General features: G+C 53.7%; 1 protein-coding gene across 1 annotated transcript; it reads left to right on the forward strand.

Moving 5' to 3' along the window:
- Positions 1-534: 534 nt before the first annotated feature.
- PSV08DRAFT_376058 (uncharacterized protein) lies at positions 535-25,990 on the forward strand (the record flags this gene model as incomplete). Its single annotated transcript, XM_066093318.1, has 6 exons — positions 535-6,744; positions 6,955-8,325; positions 8,404-15,573; positions 15,787-19,797; positions 19,993-23,946; positions 24,004-25,990. The coding sequence occupies 6 exons, from the start codon at positions 535-537 to the stop codon at positions 25,744-25,746; spliced, it is 24,459 nt and encodes an 8,152-aa protein (XP_065949949.1). The 3' UTR covers positions 25,747-25,990.
- Between the last annotated feature and the right edge of the window lie 161 nt (positions 25,991-26,151).

Raw genomic sequence — 26,151 nt, forward strand, 5'->3', positions numbered from 1 at the left:
AGCATGCCGTGGGCAGCCATGTCCACACACACACACACACACACACGCAGGCTGGGCTACTACCACGCATACGTATGATCCGCACGAAGGAGCATTTGCCATGGCGGGAGCCCATTGGCCCAGCCTTGCCTCGCCTCCAGTCGTGCATCGAGGCTAACCCTTGCCGCCAGCTCACTCTCGGCTGGCTGCCGGGGCTTCTCTGCCAGGCTAACAGGCTAAGAGCAAGCACCTCAGCTGCCTCCTACCTCACCATCGTTGGCGACCACGACGCCGAGCGGCTGCTCTGCTTTCTGTCGTCTGGCATTGCGCCCCTCTCCCGCTGGCCTGTCTGCTGCAGCCTGCCCTGTGTAACACTACCATCACGATATGACGATCTGAACGATTCATCTCATCTTCCTCCCTCTCTTGCCTGCCATCTACAGCGATATACCCAGCAGCGCCCGCCTAGAGCTCCATCTCGTTTGCGCCCAACCCATTGCCCACCCGCCCTCCTAATAACATCCCACCCGCATCCTTTGCGCGCACATCGCCACCATGTGGAGCAGGCTGACGGGCTCCTCGGGGGCTTCGCAGTCCCCAAAGGACGACGACGCTCGCCGCCGCCGCACCACCACCACCAGCGACTCTACGCGTTCTAAGCGCGACCGGGATCGAGATCCAGATACCCGCTCCGTCGTCTCCTCAACATCCACCCGCAAGCCCTCGCTCTCGAGACGCGACACTGCGCCCTCGTCCACGGCCTCCTTCACCACTGCGTTTGACGACATTCCGCGCTCACGGGCTGCACCAAACACTGACCCAAACAGCGACTACGACAGGCGTCGCGACGACCGCCGCAGTAGCTACGCAGAGTCGTCAACATCCACCATGCGCGACGACAGGGACAAGAAGAAAAGGTCAAAGGATAGCAAGTCAGACAAGCGCCGCTCGACGCGCTCAGAGCAGCCCTCTAGCGTGACGCAGACGGGCGGCTACCGGGGCGACATTGTTGACAGCCCCAAGTCACTCCAGCGCAGCTACAGCGAACAGATGGGCAGTGACGGCCTTTCGCGCTTCCCCGGCCAGGCAGGAGCGCCCATGATGTCGGGCGCTCTCCCCGTGGGAACCAATGGCCCCCAATTGTCATCATCATCACAACAATACCAAAACCAACAACAACAACAAGGCCACTACTATTCGGATCACGTGCAGAGCCAGTTCCCCGGCCAGGATCCTGTCAACTTTGCCTCCAGTGCCTTGCCTGGCGGCAATCCCTTTGGCGCGGCTGCTGAATTCTACAACGACCAGGGCCAATCTGTTGGTCAACAGCCCGGCGTGAGGCCCCAGCCCCCATCTGTCATTGTTGGCCAGGACACGCCTCATCTCATGTCTGCTTCTGCCCAACCCAACCCCGTTGCCGACACCGGCTCTGGTGCGGCTGCAGACTTCTATGCACAAGTCCCTAGCACCCCTTCATCCAGGCCTCCACGGCCGTTGAGCTCATCCATGCCTGGTGCCTTTGTCGATGACACACCTGCACCGCCGAAGCCGCCCCGGCCGGCGTCATCGTCGAGGCCTGACAAGCCAGGTATCTTTGGTACAGCTGCTTCAACGGCCAGTGCTGCTGCCTTTGGATATGCCGCTGGCCACAGTTCTTCTAGTCATGAGCACTCGGCAAGCTTCAGCAGCTCGTCGAATGTGCGTCCCCCTTCATCATTCTCGTCATACACTAATACTGGCCCTGCTGCCCCTGCATCTACTTATAACATGTATGGAAACGGCCCTAATACCTCTAATTCTAACGCCAGCAATGGCACCCATCTTCCGTCATATGCCGCAGCCGCCCATGGCAACGATGGCATTCCTCCGCCCAAGCCCCCGCGACCAAGCAAGCCCGAAAAACACTCGTCTAGCAGCAACGCTGGACTCCTTGCTGCTGGGGCTGCCGGGCTGGCGGCATATGCTACGCATCAACACAATTCTAGCACGCACGAACACTCCCATTCACATACTCATACACATTCACATTCGCACGGCACCTCACAACATCACTCGGCTTCTGGCGCTCCCAATGGTCACCAAAACAACGGCCTTTTACCGAATGCCTACGTCTCGGGTGGCATGGCTCAGCATCATCAGCATACCGGTCCTGTTTCCCGGTTTGTGGACTGGTGGAAGGACTACGAGGATGTGCAGAAGATGGAGGAGTACACCGAGTACATTGGAGTCTGTAAAGGCTGCTTTGATCCGCGCTCCTCCGTCCTCGACGCCCCGCGAAAACACCACTACTACAAGCGACGTTCTAACGAATTCATGCGCCCTTCAGGAGGCATCGAGAAGCAATCTCGTTACAACTTGAAGGAGAAGAGGTCACAAAACTCTATTTCGGGTGAGGAGAGACGCAAGACGAGCAACAGCGCTGCAGGTTGGATGGCTGCAGGGCTAGGAGGACTCGGCCTTGCTAAAGCTGGAAAGGCTGTATGGAACACAGCTCGGGACGATTTTGACGATACCTACAGCATCAAGTCTGGACGCTCGCGTGTGTCACGCCGTAGTAGCAGCCGGTCACTCGATCGCAAGGGCTATAGCTACGGTTATGCAGGCGTTCGCCACAGGAGTCGATCTGGCGATCGCATGTCCAACATGTCGGTAGGCGTTACAGGCGACAGGAAAGACCGTAGGGCCCACAAGAGTCGCCGACATTCCCGAGCAAGTTCCAGCTCCAGCTCCAGCTCCGACAACGGCAAGTCTGGCCTGATTGGTGCTGCTATTGGTGCAGGTCTTGCGGGAGCTGCTTTGGGAGCTTCTGCAAGCAAGAAGCGTCACGCCCGCTCCAAGTCACCCAAGAGGGTCCAAGTGCTGCATCCCCGCCGAGACAGCAACGACGATGAGCGAAGCCGAAGATCCCAACAACTCCGACACAAGGTATCTCGGAGCTCAACTTCTGGAGCATCTGTCATTGAGATTGGCCAAAACCATGAACATGAAGGCGGTTTCTTCCAAGGCTTCTTCGCAGCCCCTCCACCAAAGGAGAAACGTGTGAAGCCGGCTAGTCTTAAGAAAAAGAAAGGCGGCTTTTTCAATTTCACCAATGCTTCGACGTCTTCAACCGACTCCGATATGGCCTTTGGCACCGGCTATGTGCGGAGACGGAGGCGATCGTCTCACAGCAGACGTCCATCACCAAAGAGGCGCAACTCGGACGAGCGACTCAAAGCTTCTCTCATTGGTCTTGGTGCTACCGCAGCAGCAATCACGGCAGCAAAGGCTGGCAAAGGAAAACGTAGTCGTGACGTTAGCGTCGCCAAGGAAAACCGCAAAACCCTCAGGGATAGCCAGTCTTCCCGTACTGGTTCGCGTTACGGGGATGACGAATGGGAGGACCTGCCAGATGATGGCCCTTCTGACTCTGCAAGCGATGGCGGTCTCGTCTACGGTGAACATGTGCTGAGGAAATCCAAGAGTAATGAGTCTATGGAGTCCAACGGCTCAGGTACCAACAAATGGGGTTGGCGTTGGGGATTCGGCAAGAAGAAGAGGAGGTCGTCCAATAACCTCTATGACAACATCGCCAGTACCTCGCTCATTGCACCTGCCGCAGCTGGTGCTGTGGGTGCTGCAACAGGCGCAGCAGCTATTGGAGCTACCCAAGGGCGTCCTGATAGTCAGTCGAGCAGTGCGCAGACGCTGCAGTCAGTGTATCCTGTTGCACCTCACGACCCCAATGCATTCTTCGATGCACGACGTACAAGTTCCATTGCGACATCGCAGCCTTTGGTCACCTCGGGGCCTGGTTCTGTAAGCCTTCAGCAGCCCCAGCCCATGCATCAAGTTCACGGAACCGTCTATACCACCCAAGCACCGCCACCGGCTAGTTACAACGCCCCTACGGGCCCTCCAGTCTTCTCGCAAGTGCCGCCACAACCTCAAGCCCAGAACATCACTATCAACAACAACAACAATCAATTCCCGCAACAACCTCCTCTTCGCCGAGCCAACTCTTCACCCATCCAGACTTCTTCGTGGAGGCGAGATGCTGCTATTGCAGGGCTTGCGGCCACGGCTGGAGCTGCTGCAATCTCGGCATTGAAATCTGATCGTCCACCTAGTGCATCCAGCAACGTGCGTTTCGATTTGACACAAGCACAGACCGAAAAGGAAATGCGTGAACGACGCAGACAGCAGGAACGAATTGAAGAGGAGGCTCAACGTCGACGCGAGCAGCAGCGGCTTGACGACGAGGCAAGATGGGAAGAAGAAGAGCTTGCCCGCCGAGAGCAGCAACGCCGAGATGACCAAGCACGACGACTAGAGACGGCACGTCGTGAAGAGGAAGAACGCGTGCGCCGGGAACAGCAACGGCAAGAAGACGAAGCTCGCAAGGCGGAAGAAGAGCGGCGCCTAACACTGCTTCGCCAAGAGGAGACAAGACGTGAAGAAGAACGCCGTTTAATTCTGCTCCGCCAAGAGGAAACAAAGTGTGAGGAAGAAGAGCGTCGTTTGACTCTACTTCGCCAAGAGGAAACAAGGCGTGAAGAAGAAGAACGTCGTCTAGCTCTGCTTCGCCAAGAAGAGACGAAACGCGAAGAGGATGAACGTCGCCGTCGCGAACTGCAACGCCAGCAAGACGAGGCACGCAAGTTCATGGAGATCGAGCGCTTGGCGAGACTTGAAAATGACCGTCGTCGTGACGAGCACGAGTTGGCAGCACGTCAACTGCGAGAGGCAGAGGAACGCGAACGCCAACAACGCCTGGCTTTCCTAGAGCACCAACGCCAGCTTGCTATCGAGGCCGCAGAGGAAGAGCGAGTGCGAAGAGAGCGCCGTGAGGCTCAGCAGCAAGAGGCAGAGCGTATCGATGCTGCCAGACGTGAGGCTGAGATCCAGGAGGACCTGGAGCAACGACGCAGGGGGCGTGAGCTACAAGATCCCAGCAATCGATATGCAAGTGTCCAAGCCCGACAGCTGGAGGAACAGCCTACAGCTGACTCAATCGCCTCGACTACGACTGTCGTACAGCGCAAGGAAAAGGAACTGAAAGACAGAGAACGGGAAGCCCTCAAGCCAGAAAAGAAATCCTCTTCTGTTGCTAGTGCTGTTGCTGCTGGTGCCGCTGCGGCAATTGTAGGCGGTGCCATCTCCTCCTACAAAGACAAGACCAAAGAAAAGGAGAAGGAAAAGAAGGAAAAGGAGCGCGACCGAAAGCGCGACCGCAGCCTCAAGCGTCAATCTTCTTCATCTTCGAAGAGCAGTGAATCCAAGCGCGGAAAGACGCGAGAGCCGGCTAGTGTCAAAACGATTGAACCTAGCAGGGTTGAGCAAGACATGTTTGATGAAGACATCTTCAACCCAGATCTTTTCAAGGAGCCAGCCCGCCAGGATGCCCGCGAGGTCCTCCGAGATTGGGAAGACCGGTATTCTGCTAAACCCGTCTCCCAGGCCGAATTCTTTGCTCCTCGAGAGCTCTTGGCTGACGACAACCTGCCCAAGGTTAAACCTGTAGACCCAAATGAGGGTGTTGGCGATCTCCAGGTATACTATGCGCATGAAGATGCTCCTTCCGGCCAGCCAATCTTGCCTCCGTACCCACCTTCTTACTCTTTCACTGCGACGAGAGATGGGCGACCGACCAAGCAACAGCCGCTACCGATACCCGTACTAAGCCTTACTATGCCTACACCTCCAGGTAGTCGGGCGCCATCTGTGCGTAGTGTGTCGCCTTCTCCCGCTCGAACCAGGGAACCCATCAGGGACACGACAGACGGTTACAGACAAGAAGACTCGAACCGCGCAAGGTCTAGGGTCAGTTGGGGGGAGAACCAATTCCACCACTTTGATGTGCCCACCCCCGAGTCTTTCCGCGAGCAATTTGTCTCCGATGGCGATCTCAAGAGGCAACAGCCAAACTACTCGACTGATCAGGTCACTCTGGAACGCGAAGCACCTACGTCCGCATACATACCCTATCAACCAGGCACCCCTTCATCCAGCGAGTCGAAGGAGACCACCCCGAGCACACAGTACGTCAGCGATGATAACAGTTCAACTTGGGACAGTGTCGTGAGTGCCTCTGCCTCTTCGAAGGCGAGTGAGAGGAATGAGAATACTCCATCGAATTCTGCCTCTGGCTCTGCTGTTTCGAACGTTTTGGCACCCCCACCGCAGAATCAACAGGACGAGTACGACTACAAGCGCATCAATTCGTCACTCCTAAGTAACCCCTTTTCTGACACGAATATGGCACCTTCTACAATTGCTGCATCACTCATCTCAGCTCCGTCAGCTATCTCGGCTCCATCAATCATCTCAGCTGCACCATCGACAAGCAGTGTACAGACGGCGTACTACCAACCTGAGCCAGTGTTCGACATGCGCATGATGCCTGACAGGAGGACTACGGGGCCTGGTTTTGTCGAGGGCGAAATTCCGGACGACCCTGTGCCATTGCATATTCCGGGTAGTTTTGAGGAGGCAGAAGAGTCTGAACCACCGACACCTACGATTGAGAGTTTCGCGTCTGCAGCGAGGAAGGATACAAAGGGTAAGACATCTAAGAGTACTGACTCGAATGTAGTTTTGCAGGATGTCCCTCGGCAGGTTGAGCCAGAGCCTTCCGTGGTTTCCAAGTCGTCAAAAGGGAAAGGAGTTGAATCGGACACCAAGTCGAGCAAGAAGGACAAGGACAAGGACAAGGACAAGGACAAGGAGAAAGACAAGGAAAAGAAGAAGAAGAAGAAGTCCTCCAAATCTTCGAAGCGAATCAGCGTTGATACTTGGGAGTTGGACGAACCCAGTCCACCGACAAGCCCCATCCTCGAACGTGACCCTCGAGATATCGAGCCATCCAGAACTATCGAGTCACCAAGAACTGTCGAGCCACCCCGCTCTGGGGAGTCGTCACGGACAGCTGACCGCGGCCAAGACTATCAACCATCGAAAAGTGCATCTCACAGCGATGAGGGTAGCAGTGCCAAGGTTTCCCCCGCTGCCTTGGCCGGTGGTTTCGCTGCTCTGATAGGCACTGCTATATCTCAAGACCAAGACAGAATGGCTTCCGATTTCGAACGTGCCAAACGTAACCTGGAGTCAGCAGAGAAGCCCTCAGCCCGTGACTCGCACTCGTCTTCAGCCAACAACAACCGTGCACCTGAAGATCCTGCAAAGAATGTTACCATTCCCAGCTACGCATTTGAGGGAGTGGACGAATTGGCCGACAAGACGCCTAAGCGCAGGAGCGAGAAAAGGAGTAGCAGCAGTGGCAAGTGGTCACCATCAGTCGGATCGCCTCTGAGGACAGAGATGAAACAAGAAGACTACATGGGCACCCGTAACAACTCTGATGGTTCCAAGTATCAGCCACTTGTTGAAGCACCAAAAGTGCCTACCGCTGCTCCATTCACAAGCACGTCTGATCCTATAACTTCCCGTAGTGTAGCTGACTCTGGCTACTATGCCCCTGACGATTTCACGCACCCCGAATCCAACGAGAAGGAGTCTGATAAATCCTATTTCGCGAACTCGAATGGCAATGCTGGAGACAGTCAATCACGCGCCTCAAATGCGGAAAGAAGCAGACATTCTGACGATGAGGACGACTACAGACGGCGCAACTCCTTCGACGATGACATTGGTTCGATCGCCTCGTTGAGCTACAAATACGAAGATCCCGACCGTGAAGAGCGACGCCGCAGACGTCGTGAAGCCAGATCTGAAACCCGTGACAAGAGTCGCGACAAGAGCCGCGACCGTGACTACGACGTTGGCGAAGGTGAAGAACGAAGGCGAAAGCATCGCCGTCGCGAGACAGACGAGGGCGCTGATGATTGGGACACACGATCTACGTACTCGGAAGCTCGCTCTGACGTTAATGGCGAGCGCAGGCGCAGACACAGGAAGAAGGATTCATCGCCAGACAGAAAGACAAGGTCTCGCTCAGAAGCAGCATCTGAGTATGGTGACTTGTACGACGAGCCAAAATCTTCCCGCAGACGTTCTAGGAGGGAAGACGATGACACTGCTTCCTTGATATCTTCTTTTGCAGGATGGGATGACGACCGTAGCTCCCGAAAAGAGAAGGATAAACGATCGAGTGGTCTCATGGGTCTCTTTAGTAGCAAGTCAAGAGAAAACCTGGCTGAGGCTGCCAGCAAGTCTTCCAGGTCGAGAGATGACGACGATGAAGAGCGCAAGCACCGGAGACGGAGACATCGGTCAGATCGTGGTTCTACTTACGGTTCGGATGATGATGTACGTTCCACTATTTCAAGCACTAGCCGCCGCGAGAAGAGGAGCAGAAGCAGTCGCAGCGAGAGAGATGGAGACAGGGCGGATGCTTATGATGAAAAGGTACATCGCTCTTCTTATATGCGATAGCGCGAGTGTTCGCAATGTATTTAGAATGAATGTTGATGTTCTGTGCTATAGGATCGTTCCCGCGCTCGCACCCCGCCCCCGCATGCCGATGAACAAGAACGCCATTCTTTTTTAGATCATCGGGCAGTGGCCGCAGCAACTCCACGTCCACTGCCCGTAGGTGAGCCTGTAGATCAGGTACCCAAGGGTAGTGGCATCATCCCTGGAGATCGGGCCGACATTCGTCTCCCAACGTTCGACGACGCCCAACCCCTCACCGCCTCCGACCTTACCGAACGGCCCAGGACACCGCCTGAACTATCATTCGAAGATAGCCGCGCGTTACTGACTCGTCTTACTGGACTTCAGCCCTGGCTACTCGAAGCGTTCCCAGATGAGCTTCCTCCCTTGCCGCTGTCAAGGCCAAGCTCACCGACTAGGTCGCCAGAGGTAATCAGTCCAATAGCAAGCTTGGCCAAGCGTCGCATGTCCTCGACTGCGGTACCACTACGCTTCCGCAAACCTTCTGGCTCCCCAGTCGTTCATCGCGAACTTCATGCTGAACCCAAGTCGGCAACAAGTCCTCTCTCTGAGCCATCCCCAAGTCGTTCTCGCCATTCCAGATCACATTCTACAGAGTTCAAGTCTTCGCGTGAATTCCGGCCGCTGTATCTTGTAGAGCGCAACCGCAAACCCGATGAGATTGATGAAGTGCTACCACCTCTCCCGCCAAGTACCGCCTCTTCAGTGGTTTCTGGTGCTGAGTCAGATGGAGAGTATGAATCTGCCTTGGAATCACCTCACGAGCGTCCTGGGCTTTTGTCCAACCACCCGTATTTTGATTCTTTGGGTACTATACCAGATCTTGGTCCACCTGCACGCGGCCCAGAACTTCAACACCCTGAACTTGCAGCCCGTGAGATTGAAGAAGTGCAAGAGTCTGGACAAGCGACCCCCAAGGCCTCTCATTACTTTGCAGGTGAACCGTCCGAAAAGGGGCACTCTGGTGGCCCAAACTATGAGTCTCTCGCTGCAGCGCTTGAGGAGGCCAAAGCAGAGAAGCAAGATGAGTCTACTGATGATGCTTTCATGTCAACAGTGACTTCGCCAGAATTCGCAACGCCGCTTGAGCAAAGCGCTCCTCTTGACGATAGAATGATGCGTGATGTCTCTACCACCCGCGGTGGGCCTTCGTCTTCGACTTCATCCAGGCTCCAGGACGCTGCTCTTGGCCCAGCTGTGGCCGGGCTTGCCGCTGCAGCAATCAAAGACCACTTTTCCTCACTCAGAGGAAGCAAGTCCAATAATGTGGCTGAAAAGATTCAAACAGTTGCTCAAGGCAAGCAGCCTGAATCCCAATCTAGTCGAGAAGCTGCAGACGAGCCGGATATCAAGGGCAAAGGCAAGCAGAAGCAGGGCAAGTACGCCAAAAGGGGTTCTATTGCAGAGTCTACCGTTTCTACTCTAGTTGACTCAGGAAACTCACAGTACACGCCGTCATTTATTGACAACGAGGATGATTGGAACAAAGACCCTTCTGAGTCTGTTGTGACGGACAATGCTACGCTTGTCGGTGAACCTTCTGCTGGCACATTCGACGCCAAGGAGCGATTTCGACAAAAGATTCTGGACAGCACTGCGCCGCAGCAAGATCAAGATCCAGAGATCAGGCGTGCAACTTTCGACGAGCCTCAAGTTGCCGCCTTGAAGGAGATTGAGTCTTTTGAGAAACCAAATCTGCAGCAGGACTTACCCAATGAGGTTGCTCCTGATACTCCTAAGACTCCACTGGCGAATCGCGAGCCTATTGCTGCTGATGTTGCAGTGCCTGAGCCAGTTGTTGAAGAAGAAGACACCGCAGCAATTACCCCAAAAGCCAAGAAGACCAAGAAAGAAAAGAAGGAGAAGAAGAGCAAGAAAGGTAAGCGCGGTAGCCAACAAGTTGTCGAGCCCGAGTCTGAGCCATCTCCTCTACCCGGAACTCCTGTTCAAGAGGAAGAAAAGAGCTTGACATTGTCGCAACTGCCAAAGGATTTGATTGAACAGGAGATTCTCCAACCTGCTTTCGAAAATGTTGATACGCCAGAAAAGTCTGAATCACGAGATGTCCAGGCTCAGCCCAAGGTCGAAGAGAAAGAGCTACCTTCCCTACCCGAAGCAACTGTTCAAACAGAGAATATTGTAGCCCCTCCAGAGCCGCAGTACGACACAGTTCAGCGCGAAACTGTCCAACCCACTTTCGAGGATGTTGACCCGAAGGAAACGTCTACTACATCGGAGACCACCACTCCCGCGCCCGTTGACAATGAATCTAAGCCGGAGGTTCCGCTGAAGCCTCTCGGCCGCCCAGCTCAGCCACAAGTCCAAGAGCGACCCAGTACTGCCGAGACGACCGAAACACCAAAGGCATTCGTAGAGGAGTCTCGTCGCGCCTCTACAATCGAAGGCCATTCGTCAGCATCAAACTCTGGCTGGGGATCCAGTTTATGGGGTAAGATTGGCTGGGGCGGCAGCAGGAAAAAGGCGCCAGCTTCACTTGCATCTTCTTCGCCTCCTTCATCGCCGAAACCTCAATCATCGGTTCTCGCTGCCCTAGCTGCCGCGAGGGAAGAAAAAAGGCGCAAGTCATCAGGCCCTCTTTCGCCAACTGTGCCGGTAAGCGAGAAGAAGGCGGTCGAGATTGCACCGGAAGTGGATGTCGAGGATGTCCAGGGTAAGACGGAGGAGGCCGAGGACGTTGTGCCTCCCGTTGCGGCCTCTTCCGCAGCGGATGAGAAGCCGTCTGCGCTCCCAACCGTGCCAAGTGCTGCTACCCCCACTGCAGAGAAGCCTGAGCCTGTTGTCTCCGAGAACACAGAGACGGTTGAGAAGGAAGAACCTGCTGCTGCTGTGTTTGTTCCACCACAGAGCAGCTTCTTCACTGATGGTGGGAAGCCAGCATTCAGTTTCCCGACTACGGTGGCGAGGGCCACGGAAGAGAGCACTATGCCTGGCCAAGATAATACGCTTCAAGAGCAGAAAGTGGAAATCAAGGAGCATGTCCCTGCTCCGGCCACCGAGGAAACGACTCAAAAAGCTCCTGTTTTTGTCGCACCGCAGAACGCCTTTTTCACTGATGACGGGAAGCCCTCTTTCTCGCTCCCTCCATCACCTGTCAAGCCCAGCGAGCGTGGCATCTTGGCTGAACCTGCCGCTGAAGCTCCCTCTGAAGAACCAGTCTCACACGAATCTCTGCCCGCAGAGAGCGAGAAGAAGGTCAAGAAAACCAAGAAGAGCAAAAAGGCCAAAAAGGCAGAGCAGGAGGCTAAGGAAGCCGAGACATCGTCAGTCGTTGAAGCCCCTATCCCTACTACGGAACGGTCACTAGAAATTCCTGTCAGCGAACCCGCTCTTGAGCCTACAGCCGACGTTGTGACAGCTGTCGATGAGCCAAAGCCAACCACTGAAGCTCTCACTTCGGAACTCCCATCAGGTTTGCCTGTTGAAGAAATCACAGTGAAAGATCATGATGCAATAGTTTTAGAGCCCGTAACATCATCTTCTGTTCCCGAAGTGCCAGTAAAGACGAAGAAGGAGAAGAAGAGCAAGAAAAGTAAGAAGAGCGGTGTTTCGACACCCGTACTCCTCGAAGCTGAGCCTTCTTCTACCGCTATCTCTTCTGAGTCCGCCGAAGTACCTCGCGACGCGCAACTCCCAGGACCTCCAGAGATAGATGCAGCCAGCATCCCTCTTCCAGCACAGGAGGTGGATGACGACCTCACTCTACCAGTGGAGACGCAAACGGACAGGGCCCTCCCTGAGGTTATGGAGGTGGATCCCATCAGTATCCCTCTTCCCGAACAGCAAGTGGACGAGGAACTCATCGAACCGCCTCAAACGCAGACAAGTGAAGTTGCTCTTCCCGCTCAAGAGACACAATCCGAAACAGCACCCACTGAGGCAATCGTTGAGACCGAACCTGTTGCCACTCCAAAGGCCAAGAAGAGCAAGCGCAAAAGCAGTCTAACCACACCCCAGCTTGAGACTGATATCGTACCCGAACCCGTCATCCCTGCATTCGAACCTTCTGCGCCAGTTGCCGAACTCGTCGCAAGCGCCGAGACTAGCCAGTCCCGCGATATCGAAGAGCGCATGCCTGTTAGCCAAGCTGACGTAGTCGAGCCATCTCAACTGGACAAGAGCCTTGATGCTGCGATCATTCCTCTGCCTGAAGATGAGGCCGATGATGAGCTCTATGCGCCTTTGGAAGAGCGGGAGATTGGTGCTGGAGATGTTGTTCCAGTTGGAAAGACCATGGAAAAGGTTGTGCAACCACCTGTTCCGATGGAGAGCAATGTCGACGACAATGTTGTTGTTTCTGAGACTCTGGAGCCTGTGCAACAGGAGCCTATCGACAACACAGCATCCGTGCGAGGTGTACCAAGCCAGGATGTTCAGCCATTGCCCGTGCAGATCGATGCTCCGGCCACAACTGAGCTCATCTCCGAGCCTACTACACCTTCGAAGAAGTCCAAGAAGAAGAAGAAGAACAAGAAGAGCAAAGCTGAAGAAGATGTACCTACTACGCCTACTGTTGAAGCAACTCGGGAGCTGGAGCCTGTCACCGAACCTGCACCAGCTACTGACGTCAGTACCTCCGTGCCCGAGCAACTTGCACTCGTTGAACCCGCTCCCGAAGTCATCTCTGAACCTGCCGTCTCTGGTACTTACGAGCCATCCGTCCCAACGCCAGCACCAACCGAGACCGTCATTGAGGAGCCAGTCTTTGGCCCAGTCCGACCTGAAGAAGAACTCACACAGCCTGCCACACCACTGGAAGAAGAGCCCGCGACGCCGTCAAAGAAGTCTAAGAAGAAGAAGGCCAAGAAGGACAAATCTGTTGATTTGGGATCTTCTCTTATTGAGGAAGCACCTGGTGTCAAGACTGAACCTCAGGCTTCTATCGAAGTTGCTCGTGATGAGGCTGTTGTTGGTGCCCGGCCAGTACAAGATACCATGGCTCAAGATACTGTGGAGCAGCCCGAGACACCGTCCAAGAAGGCTCGGAAGGAGCCCTTGCCTGCCAAGATCGAGGCCGTTACACCTGTCGCTGAACTTGTAGCTCTTCCTGAGACTGACGATAAGGATTTGGACGAACCTGCCAGGGAAGAGAAGGTTGAGGCTGTCAAGGAGGAATCTAGTGCGCCCACTGCTGAACTTGTAGCTCTTCCTCAGACTGATGACAAAGACTTGGAAGCGCCAGTTGAAATTGCCAGGGAACCTGTGACACCTGCTGCCGAACTCGTAGCCCTCCCAGACGTTGATGATAAGGATCTGGAAGAGCCTGCGCTACCAAAACAAGAAGATACTACCAAGGTGGAGCCTGCCATAGCCCCTGCGGAGCTCGTTGCTCTTCCCGAATCTGACGACAAAGACCTGGAAGAAGTTGTTCCCCCCTCGCAGGTTGATGCTACCCGGGACCTACCTCTTGTCCAGGAAGCTGATATCAGTGCCCCTGACGCTCAGGCGGAGCCTAGCCAAGATGTCTTTGCCCCCGTTGTACCGGACACACCGGTTATCGAGGCTGAACCAGCTGAACCAACGTCGAAGAAGAGCAAGAAGAAGAAGGGAAAGAAGGGGAAATCCATGGACATTACCACCGAGCCAAGCACACCGGTTACTGAGGAGCCTATGTCGCAGTTCGATAACGCTTTTGAACCTGCTCAAGATAGGAAGCTCGCTGAGGTTGAAGGCTCTGAAAAAGACAAAGAAGCGAAGAGTGTCCAGGACGTTGAGGTCGAGCAGCCTTCTCTTCCTGCAGGAAGTGGTCTTTTCAACGAAACTCCAATCGATAACGAGACGGATGAGAAGGCGATCCTTGAGTCTACCAAAGAACGAATTGCCCCACAGGAAGAGCCATCCACAGAAGCTGGTCCTCAGCCAGAATCTGTTCCATCCGAGATCCCGTTGGAGGCTGACGCACCTGTTGCTATACCACTTCCCGATTCACCCAAGCTTGAGGCGTCAGCCGATGTCGACGATGTTCCCACCACTCCGAAGAAGGGCAAAAAGAAGAGGAAAGACAAAAAGAGTGAGTCGATCTCTTCGACTCAGCCTCCGGTCATCGAACCGACAACTACCCCTTCAGAAAACGCAGACGCTTCCCAGCCCAGTGTCGCCTCGACTGAAGAGCCAGTCGCCCAGGAACCGGTATCTGAGCCTGCTACCTTTGAGACCATCGACAAGTCAAACAAAGACGCCATCCCAGAACAACCATTGTCAGTTGGAATCGAGGCTGAACGACAACCGCAAGAAGCTACTGAATTGGTAGAGGCTGGTCCTGTTCCTCGTGACTTGGCCACAGAACAGGGTACAGAAGAGGCTGCAGCACCTCTCTCAAAGAAAGACAAGAAGAAGGCTAAGAAAGCTAAGAAGGCTGAACTTCAGGGCAAGGCAGCTGAGACTCAGGATCATCTTACTGAGGCGCAGGAGAGTGCTGCTGAGACCGAGGCTGCAGTTGTTGTGCAACCCGAGACTGAATCCCATGATTTGGAGCAGAAGAAGCCAGAGACAGCTACCGATGTTCCAGAGGAAGCCAGCGAGTCCCAGGACCGATCAAGCGCACTCGCTGAACTCGATGTCGCTACCACCACTGAACTCCCCGCATCTGTTCCCGGCACACCGGCTGTAGAGAAGACTTCCCTTTCTGGGCTTGAGGCTTCGGCGCCTGCGATCGTCAATGAACCAGCAATTGAAGCACAGCCTGTTGAGAAGTCTCTTGCCACTGATGAGCCTGCACCCGAACAGGAATCCATCGAGGAAATTCTTGAAGAGCCTACTTCTCCCATGTCAAAGAAAGAGAAGAAGAAGGCTAAGAAGGCGAAGCGCGAATCTATTGCAGAGACTGAGCCATCTTCATCTACTCCAGCCGATGAGACTACCCTGAAGGTCGCAGATGATACTAAAGATGTACCGTCCGTTGTCTCGGAGCCGGCCACGTTCGTTGCTGTGCCTGAGATTGGGAAACCAGACATCACTCTGACCCCTTCTGACGAACCCTCAACTGTTACCCCAGTGGTAAAGGATCCTGTCGAGCAAGCTGTAGAAGAGGACACTGCTCCGATGAGTAAGAAAGACAAGAAGAAAGCGAAGAAGGCTGCCAAGCTTGCTTTGGCTGCCGAGTCTGAGCCTTCTGAGCCTTCAGTCATCACCGAACAGCCAGTTGAGGAGATTAATAATATCTCTATGAAGGATGCACAGCCTGTACAGCTGCGCACTCAAGAGGAACTTGCTGTTGTAGCACCATCGGACGAGCAAACCTCTACGGAATTGCCTAGCCTACCGCCACAGTCTGCCGATGAAACCTTGGAACGCGATATCAATGCCCCAGTTGTTCCAGTGACCTCTGCCGATACTGGCAACAAAGACAAAGAGCCAATCCTTGTCAAAGAGGCAGACGCAGCAGTAGAGCAGGAGCAACCGACAAGTTCAATCTCTCATCCTGAAACTTCATCTGAACTCCCTACTCAAATAGACTCTGGTATTGCAACTCCTTCTACGCAAGCCAAAGAGGATGAGGAAACTGAGCCAGTGGAATGGGCAAACCTGTCAAAGTCGGCAAAGAAGAAGCTAAAGAAAGCAAAGCGCGCCTCTATCGCTGAGAGCGAGCCAGCCCAACCAGAAGCCAGTGTCGATCACGCATCGAAAGAGCCTTCCGCTGCTGAACAGTCTACTACGTTGCCGGCAGTAGATGAGTCCGCTGTCGAGGCAAAGTCAGCACAAGAACAGCTCCAGCCTCCAACTACAGTCGATGAGTTAACAAGCGGTCCATCTTCAACTGAAGAAAAGACCAACACTGATCCGATTCCTGATGAAACCGTAGACGATGCTAAACCACCTGACAGAGAGCCTGACGACCCTCCCTCTTTATCGAAGAAGGACAAGAAGAAGGCGAAGAAGCAAGCTAAAAAGAGCGAGTCTTTTTTAGCGGATGAGACGACTGAGGCAGCCAACTCTGATACTCAGTCGTCTCTGTCGATCCCTACACTTTCGGAGACTCAACTACCTTTCTCGGGGATACCGCCCTCATATCCCCAAACTTTTGCGAACGAGCTTGTTGATAGTGGTGTGAAGAAGGAGGAGGATGTGCAGGAGGCACGTGAGGAGGTTGAGAAAAGCGGGGATGTTGTGGAAGTTGCAGTACAGGAAGAGCGAGAAGAGAAGGAGAACGATGTTGCTATCGAAATTGCCAAGCAAGAACCAGAGGTTTTGAAAGAGGAGGTAGTGGAGAAAAGTGTAGAGGATGTGAAGGGAGTGGAGAAAGAGTCGTTGGATGGTGAACAAGCAGCTGTATCGACAGCACCACAAGAGCTCACGACCCGTGATGTTGAGTCGGTAATTGAGGAGAAGACTGAAGATGAGAGACAAGAACCGGTTGTTGGACAGCCAGCATTCGAAGCGCGTTCCATAAGCACTACACCCGAAACTCTCGTCACTGAGCCAACGCCAACCGCAGAGGTCGAGCCAGCTGCTTCTACTGAAGCCTCTGTTTTGCCACCTGTGTCTCAGGACGAACCCGCTGTCGTGTCTATCAATGACTTGCCCGCTCTACCAGTAGCTCCCCATCCTGAGGAGGAAACCAAGGAAGCTTTGGAAGAGATCGTTACATTGCCTATAGCACAGCCAATTGACACAACGGCTGAAGTCAAGGATGAAGCACCCAACTCCTCGGAAGAGAAGGAACAAGACAAGAAGAGTGAGGGTGATTCTCACGTTGATGAACCGGCACTGGAAACGAGGGTCCCAGAATCTGAACAGCAGCCTTTGCCCGCAGTTGAGGATGTAAAGCCTGTGGAGGATGTCGCACGTACTGAGACCGATGTCGTCATTCAGCCGTCCGAGCACGATGTCCCGGCGGATGCAGTGAATCAGCCCGAGACTGCTACACCGGAGGAAGTCGTTGTTGTCGAAGAGCCAAGTTCTCCCAAGAAGAGCAAAAAGAAGAACAAGAAGGCTAAGCAGCAGGCTCAAGCCGAGGCACCTGCTGAGGCTATCCCCGAGGTTCAAGTACCGGTGCCACAAAGTCAGGAACCAACTGATCAGCCACAATCGTCACGCGACATTGCTCAAGAGATCTTCCCTGGACAGGGTCAGAAAGTCGAGGATGTTCAACCCGTGATCTCCACGCCTGCTGAGCCCTCATCCGATGTTCAGCGCACGCTGGTTGAACATGAACAACCTTCAGCAACACCTGACGAAACGGTACGATCCTCAACGCCAATTACTGAGGATTTCGTGAATACGGAGTCGAGAGAGGTTGTATCTGAGCAGCCAGAAGAGCCTGTGACGCCAACACTTTCGAAGAAAGACAAGAAGAAGGCTAAGAAAGCTAAGAAGCAAGCTGATGCTGCGGCACTTGCTGAGGTCGTCCCAGATGTTCAACAGAAGACGGGCGACCAGGTTCAAATTCCAGTCATTGAGGATATCGTTGAAGCACCAAAGACAGAGCAGTCGGAGCCTACGCCAGAGACGACAACCGAACCTACACAGGGCATCTCAGAGACACCTTTGCCAGAAGAGCGCATGATTGATGCACCGGCTGAAGCGACCGGTGATCAGCCTATTCCAACGCTCGTTTCCGATGCTGCGCCCAAAAACGCGACCGAAGCCGAGCCAGTTCCAGTTCCAGTTACAGAACCTGAGGTTCTGTTGGACACTGCGCCGCTTTCCAAGAAGGACAAGAAGAAAGCTAAGAAGGCGAAGGCGAAGGCGCTGGAAACTGCCGCTCCTGATTCTGCGCCTCTGCCTGAAGAAGAGCCACTCGTTGCGACTGAGCCTACCAGGGAATCTGACAATGTAGCGCCTCACACCGAGGACGTATCGGTGGCGCTGCCAGATACTGTGCCGGAGCCTATTGTCGAACAACCAGCTGAAGTGGCACAAGCCGACAATGCGCCAGCAGATCTGCTACAAGAAGTCCTCGTCGTAGAGGAGCCATCTGTAAGCAGCCCGATTAAGGATTCCGTGAGTGGTGATGCATCCAACGTTATTCCTCAGCAGGAGGCTACCGTCCAGGAGCAACGTCAGATCGAGCATGAACGAGCTACTCTTCCGCCTGCAGAAGATGTTGAGCCTGCCCGCCTCGTTGAGGCTCTACCTGAGACTGAATCTGCTATCGTCACCATGCCAACTGTAGACGCTGTTCCCGCTCCCGTCACCAATGTGCAATATCCTATGGTAGCTACTGTCGAAGAGCAGTCCAATGCTCGAGAGATTGAAGCACTTCCAGCGGCTAGCGTTGCTCCTGAGGAGCCTGCTCCAGCATTCGTCCCTAGCCCAGAGCAAGTCTCCAACAAGCAAAGCTCAGTACCAGCCAAGATCGAAGAGGTAGCACCTGCTGAGGAGACCAAGGAAGAGGTTGTTATGGAGGAGCCCGTTGTCGACCGTAAGCTGAGCAAGAAGGAAAAGAAAAAGGCTCAGAAGCAGGCGGCTGTCCTCAGTGCTGAGCCCGCCGTTGAGAGCGAAACCACGGTCGAATCCATTGCTACACCTGCGGCCGATTCCTCTGTATTTCCCGGTGTCATCGAGCCCACATTGACTGAATCTGTTCAGCAATTGCCTCTAACGGAACCATCTCCAGTTCAAAGCCCCCTTCCCGTACCTGAAGCGACGCAGAGTGTGTCCGAGCCTAACATGGAGGAATCAAGTGCAGGGCCCGTTGAAACTCAATCTCAAGACATCGACTGGGAAGATGCAACGGTTCACTCTCCAAAGTCGAAGAAGGCTAAGAAAGACAAGAAGAACAAGATTGAGCCTGTTGCTCTCGACATAGCTGAGAATTCTGCTATCGCACCATCAGAACTTCATGAGCAGACACAAGCGCCAAAGGCATTAGAACTAGGACCAGAGACCACAGAGCCACAGTCACAGCCATCTATCACTATTCAGGATCAAGTCAGCACTATCTCAGAGTCAGACAATCACGTCAAGGAGACTGTAATCGAGCCAGAGCAACCCCTTCCTGTCGTTACGGAAGTTGCAACGCAGCACGAGTACCCCGAAGAGCCGGTACCATCCAATGAAGTAGAGTTTCCTGCATTGCCAGAGAGTACTCCTTTAGAAGATGCCCGGCGACGCACTGATGTTGACCTCGAGGGTTTGGATAAATCTACAGCACCAGCAGCGTCCGATTCTCTGGAGCAAACACCTCTTCAAGAACCCGCTTCAGAAGTCCTCTCCGCCAAAGAGACTACCGTCGAGCCTATTGCGCAATCTACGGAAGTTGAACCAGTCCCCGTTCCATCGACGTCTGAGACCGTTGAGACTACAAACGAATCGCAACCACCTGTGGATGTTCCGAGAGACAAGAGAGAAGCCGTATCTGAATCTTCTTCGCCTAAGAAATCGAAGAAAGACAAGAAAAAGAAGAAGAGCAAGAAGAGTATCTCTTCAGCTGACAGCACTCCGCTGATCGGAGCTCCCGAGCTAGTCAAGGAAACTCAGAAGGCTACTGTCATTTCTCAAGAGCCTGTTGAGCAAGCTGAAAGCCAGCCGAGTGTTGAACCGGTTGTTCCACGAGAGCCAGTAGCGCCTGGAGTTGTTGACAATGAGGTATTGCGAGAAGTAGCCGACGTGTCAATGACTGAGGAGTTTTATCGACAAGTTGGACTAGAGCTTCCCAAGACCGAAGAGGCGACTACAGAAATTCCACAAGAGACGCAAGCACCGGCTACTGCCATTGACAATGTTCAGACTTCTTCTCCAGCAGAGACAGTCAGTCAGCCAGGCCGACCTACTTCTCCTCCTACAGTGCCAATTGTGGAGCAACCTACGTCCGTACCAGGTCTTGGTATTATCGATTTCCCAATGGAAAACAGCAGTCTCGATGTTGTCAGCCAAGCTCCTGAGTCTTTCACTCAAAGCGATGAAGTCAAGAAGTCCACTCAAGAGGCCAGCCACCCAACAACTGAGCCCTCCCCATCCACCAAAGCCATCCTCGGCCTCCGATCTGAAGCATTCGGCACCAAGCCTACTTCAGACGAGAAGCATGAAAGTCCCTCTCCCACCCAGTCCTCTCCGATCCTCAGTATGCTAAGTAAACTGAGAAAGGATAAGAAAGCGAAGAAGAGCAAGCGCATCTCCGACTCTACTCCGACGACTCCTGCGGCTCAATTTGATGCTGCGGTTGAGACGAAGGAAGCGGTTGTTGAGAAGCCTGCTCCTGCGCCTGTGGTTGATGAGACTGCGACGACTAAGGGGGATGTGGTTGCAGAGCCGGTTGTTCAAGCGCCTAAGAGCGAGACGAAGGAAGTCGGTCAGGAACCTGTTATGGGAGAAGCGCAAGAGTCGTCCAAGCCAGTTGCTCAGCAGCCGGTTGAGGATTTGCCTATTGCTTCCGAGACTCTTCCAACTGCCGAAAAAAGTGTCCAAGAAACGGCAGTTGAAGAGCCGCCAACACCATCGAAGAAACGTGAAAAGAAAGACAAGATGGCGAAGAAGACGGAGGCTGTGAAGGATATTTCGTCGGTTCTGCCTGAATCAAAGGAGTCTTCTCACCCCGTTGCTGCAGCCGAACCTGAAATCGTCAAGTCGGCGCCACTATCGGAGGTTCACGAACCGAGTGTGGTGGAGACAGCGCCTCCACTGATGACAGAAACAAACCTTCTCAACGACTCGCAAGACAAACAACTCGTGACGGAACAGACACTGGTAACTGAGCCAGAGCCAACTTCTTCCTCTCTCCCAGAATCCAACGAGAGCAAGCCAAAGAGTGAGGAACAAGACAAGGTTTCGGCACCTTCTGTAGTCGAACACACTCGTCAAGCACCCCTTTCATCGACTGTTGAAGATGCTCAGCGTGAAACAACCATAGACGTCGAACCACGAGCTCCCGCAGCTTCGACTGAGACAACACCCGAGAAGGACTCCCGCCGCGAGGAACCACAAGCACAGAGTTTGCCTGACAAGACCGTCGAACGCTCATCTTCATTCCAGGATCTCCATAGAGAAGACATGAGTGCTGTAGCACCAGTACCTGAGCCAGCATCTAGAACGATTACTCCGCCAGTTGCACTCGCTCCTGTACCTGCTCAAGTACCAGCAGCAGAGCAACTACCAACACTTCAAAAGAAGCCATCCAAGAAGCATAAGCTGGCCGCACTTTTTGAGAGTGGACAATCACAGGGAGGCCCAGCCGTTGAGAGAGGCTTACGCAGGGGAGCAACTGGAAGTGTGAAGAACCTCGCTGAGCAATACGAGACTCAGGCTCGATCCATAACTCCCATCTTGCCTCCCTCCCCCGAAAAGCGTCCCCGATCTCCTGTCAAGAACCCTTTTGAACCTGAGAAGCGTTCTGTATCACCCGAGAAGCGACCTCCATCTCCCGAGAAACGACATTTGTCTCGAGTCATTTCCCGCAGTCAGCTGGGTCCAGGATCACCAGGGAGATCAGATTCAAAGTCGCCAGCAAGAGAAATTGACTTTGCAGCTACCGTCGCTGCTGGTCTACGAGAGTCTGGCTTTGATCCTGGATTCGTGATCAACGACAGATCGTTCCATCGCTCAAACTCTATCTCAAGTAACCACGACATCAATCCAGATGACGATGTGTTTGCCGCAAGGGAGAGGGCCAGCAGATCCCGACTTGGAAGCTTGAGTCGCCCTTCATCCGCCTCTGGTTCGCCAAAAATGCGTTCAACTCGACCGATCGAGCCTGAGGTACTACCACCAATTGAAGTGGCTATAGGATCTGCACCCGCAGTCTCTTTTGACCCCCTAGATGTTCTCAACGACCCGATCTTCTCGGCACGAAAGTCACCTCCTGGTGTACTTGAGGAAGTCGATCCTGATGAACTGGCTGGTTATTCATCTCTTAGGAGGAACAAGGGCAACAAGAAACGCAAACCTTTGCCAGAGACGCCTCCAGAGGCCACTCCGGCCGATGTGCAAGAAGAGGCTTCGGTCGCGCCGACAAAACGAGGCAAGAAGTCAAAGAAGGATAATGAACAAGCTTTGCTTCCGCAGGACAGTGTTGAGTATGCAGCTGCAAGAACTCCGGCGATTGAGACCCTTCCTTATGGGTCTCTTGCTGTTGAGACTTCAGCTGACTCCACCGTTCGCGAAGCCAAGCATGATCAGTCTTTGCCTTTGGCGACAGCTGAAGCTTCTGACACGTCGAAGGTCCAGAACGAGTCGGCTCGCGAGATCAAGGACGAGAAAGAACAAACCAAGGAGGACACCCCTGGCCTGCCGATCACATTTGATCAGAACCCACGTTCAGTAGCTATGGGTCAGCTGCAAGAGTACCCATTCCCAAAGTTTGAGTCTGAGAAGGAGGCAGTAAAGCCTTCAATGGAAGAGTCGCACAAGAAGGAGTTGGAGAAAGAAAGAGATATGGATGCATGGGCCCCGTCTTTGGAAAAGAAGGAAGAGAAGAGCAGGAAGGGAAAGGAGAAGGTTAAGCAAGGTTTGGAAGAGATAGCATCACAAGTTCAAGAGGACCACAAGCGCAGAACCCACCCAGTGTCTTTCGATGAGGAGCAGCCAAACGAAAAGCGTCTTCACAAGTCGGAGTCTTCAGAAAAGACTAAATTTGCGGCTGAAAGAACAGCATCGCCATCACCTATGGAGGAATCAAACGAGAAGCAAGTTCAAAAGGGCAAGGAGCGTTCAACGGAGCCAAACACACCAACAGACACACGTGCAGTTCCATCGTATTCGCCCGCTCACGACAACCAAAGGGTGATTGACGACATTCCGACAAATGGCAAGGGATCTTTGCGGGCAGCCAAGAAACTACGAAGTGAACCGCAGCTTGGACGAATGTCGCCTACAAGGGAGGTCATTCAGAAAGAGCCATACAAATCGATCTTCGGTGATCCAAACGAGAAGAAGGCTGAGGTTAGTACGTCGCTTGGAATGCCAACTACCAAGCCTGAAAACGCATCCGGCAACACCCATTTGGCGTCAATTACGGAAACCAGTCCAGATGATTCTGCCTTGCGCAAGGGTTCACGATCCTGGAGTGACGTAGGTCAGACAGAGCGAGCACTCAAGTCGGCTCGTCGCAAGGAGAGTCTAAGGATGCTCTCTGATCGCCTCAGATCACCTTCGCCTCACTCTTCAACCCCTGGAGGTCCCACAAGTATACCTCCTCCAGAATATATGACTGGAAGAGTCACGCCTTCAAGGGCATCGTCAAGGGGTTCGTCAAGGCGCCGAACCAGCGATGCTGTCGATCGTGCAACAGCTCTCAGCCCTGCACGCCGGATGCCTCGCTCCTCTCCGAGCGCAGATACAATGAAGTCCGTTGGTCAGCAGCGTTCGGCCAGTGTGCAAAGCCAACGTTCTGTGGGCAACATTGCAAGGCTCAAGTCTCCAGATTATGAACGCCCCTCAAGCGCTTGGAGCAGCCATTCCTCGCACTCTCTGCGACGGGTGGATCGACAAACGTCAGGTGATCTGAGGTCAGCTTCAAGACTTGGCGAGGCCAGTGCGCAGGACGCTAAGAATGCGCAACCCGCCCTCCCGAGCACTGATGCGGCTGGGACCACAGCAGTCATCGCAGGCGCGCCGAACTACGATCCGGTCCGTGGTGAAGGCAAAGTTCGCCGCCGATCCAGTATGGCGGAAACCTTTGTAAGTTGTCTTAATGCTGATACGCCCGCTGTTTCAATTACTAACTGCCATCTCTAGGAGGCATGGGGCGAGGCTCAGGGCTCGTCCGTATCACCCTCGCGCCCTCCAAGCGTGCGCAAACGACAAAGTATGCAGATCCTGGATTTGCAGACGCAGCTTGAACAGCTTGCGGCACAAAATTCACTACTTGAGTTTTCCAGGGCAAAGGCCGAAGAGAGTCTACAAGCTACCCAACATCAGCGCCAAGTTGACGAGCAGGTGGTACAAGAAGAAATCGAAGCACGTGACCGCGAGATTTACAAGAGGGACATTGACATTGCCCAACTCAAGGATACACTCAAGCGACTACAGGAAGAGATTGCACGTCTGAAAGAGCTCAACAATTCACTGACAGAAGCCAATCGCAATCTTACCAACGATGCCAACACGCGGTACGCCCAGCTTCAAGCAGAGAACCGCAGTCTCATTGAAGAGGCCAATGCACGATACGCACAAATTGAGGCCGAAAAGCAGGCCTTGATCAACGAAGCTAATGAAAAGTATGGAAGCCTTCAATCTGAAGGGCAGATGGTTCAGGAGCAATGGCAAACCTCGCAACGAGAATTGGAACAGCTCCGCCAGCAGCATACCAGAATGCAGGAAGGGTTGGCGGAAGCAGTCCGCGACGAAATTGGAGAGGCGCTTGACCAGCGCAAGGCTGAGATTGATCGCCTGACGGCAGAGCTTGATGCCGCACGTGAGGAAATCAAGACTCTGCAGAAGGAGATTCTGGCTGCCAAGAAGCCCAGCGAAAGCTTCCTCAATGTTCGCGATGAGGATTACTTCGACAGCGCATGTCAGCAGCTGTGCCAGCATGTGCAGCAGTGGGTGCTGCGATTCTCCAAGTTCTCTGACACTCGCGCATGTCGTCTATCGTCGGAGATCCAAGCCGATACCAGGTTGGACCAGGCCACTCGTAAGAAGATCGACACCCGTCTAGACAATGCCATCCTCGATGGTTCGGATGTCGACACACTGCTTTCGGATCGTGTCAGGCGACGAGACGTCTTCATGGCAGTTACAATGACTATGATCTGGGAGTACGTGTTCACCAGGTACCTCTTCGGTATGGACAGAGAACAGCGACAGAAGCTCAAGGGGTTGGAGAAGACGCTATCAGAAGTCGGCCCACCACGTGCTGTAGCCCAATGGCGAGCTATCACACTTACCCTGCTCTCGAGGAGGGAGCCATTTGTGAAGCAGCGTGCTCAAGACACGGAGGCTGTTGTACATGAGATTTACAGCACACTCACGACGCTTCTTCCACCACCGTCAAATATGCAAAAGCAGATTCAAGAGTCTCTGCGCAACGTCATGCGCTTAGCTGTTGACTTGTCGATTGAGATGCGCACCCAGCGCGCAGAGTACATTATGCTACCGCCACTGCAGCCAGAGTACGACACCAACGGTGACCTCGTTGCGAAGGTCACGTTCAACGCCTCGCTCATGAACGAACGATCAGGCGAGACGACATCCAATGACGAACTCCAAGCACGCGGTGCGATTGTCAAGGTTGTACTGTTCCCTCTCGTCGTCAAGAAGGGCGATGATTTTGGCGAGGGCGACGACGAGGTTGTGGTATGTCCTGCCCAAGTACTAGTACAAGGGTCGAGGACCAAGAAGATGGCAAGGGTGGCGAGCGGTGCCATGTCCATTAATCGTCCGGATTCGAGGGGAAGTCGGATCAGCCGCGTCACTAGTGTTGCTCCACCTGAGAGCACCATCATGGACTATGAGAAGCCGGGAAGTAACATGTTTTAAATGCGCGGCAGATGATTTTTTTTGGTTACGACTTTCTTTTTCCTTTGTCACCCCATTGCATGCGTATGGAACTTTTTTTGGATTTGGCGTTTGGCATGTTACCCATTATTACCCTTTGAATGACTTTTCCTTGTGTTTTTTGATTTCTGGATTTTGGATGATCGAGTTATATACCAGTATTGTTTTGAGCGGATGTGTACGTCTAGTGATTGTAGGTTATATCCGGAGCTTGAGAATATGGCAGATAATGATGATTCTTCAACTTCATCCTGATGTCCTTACCCGTGCTTTGAAGACCTCGTACCTCGCTGAACTGTCAGTATTGGCGACACATGCGTCTGCGTCGGGTGTATGTCGGTTCGACTTCCTCGGCTGTCCCTTCAGCTCAAGGCGCGTTAGCCCTGT

This window comes from Bipolaris maydis, assembly GCF_028858645.1.
Source record: "Bipolaris maydis strain C4 unplaced genomic scaffold PSV08scaffold_1, whole genome shotgun sequence".
NCBI lineage: Eukaryota > Fungi > Ascomycota > Dothideomycetes > Pleosporales > Pleosporaceae > Bipolaris > Bipolaris maydis.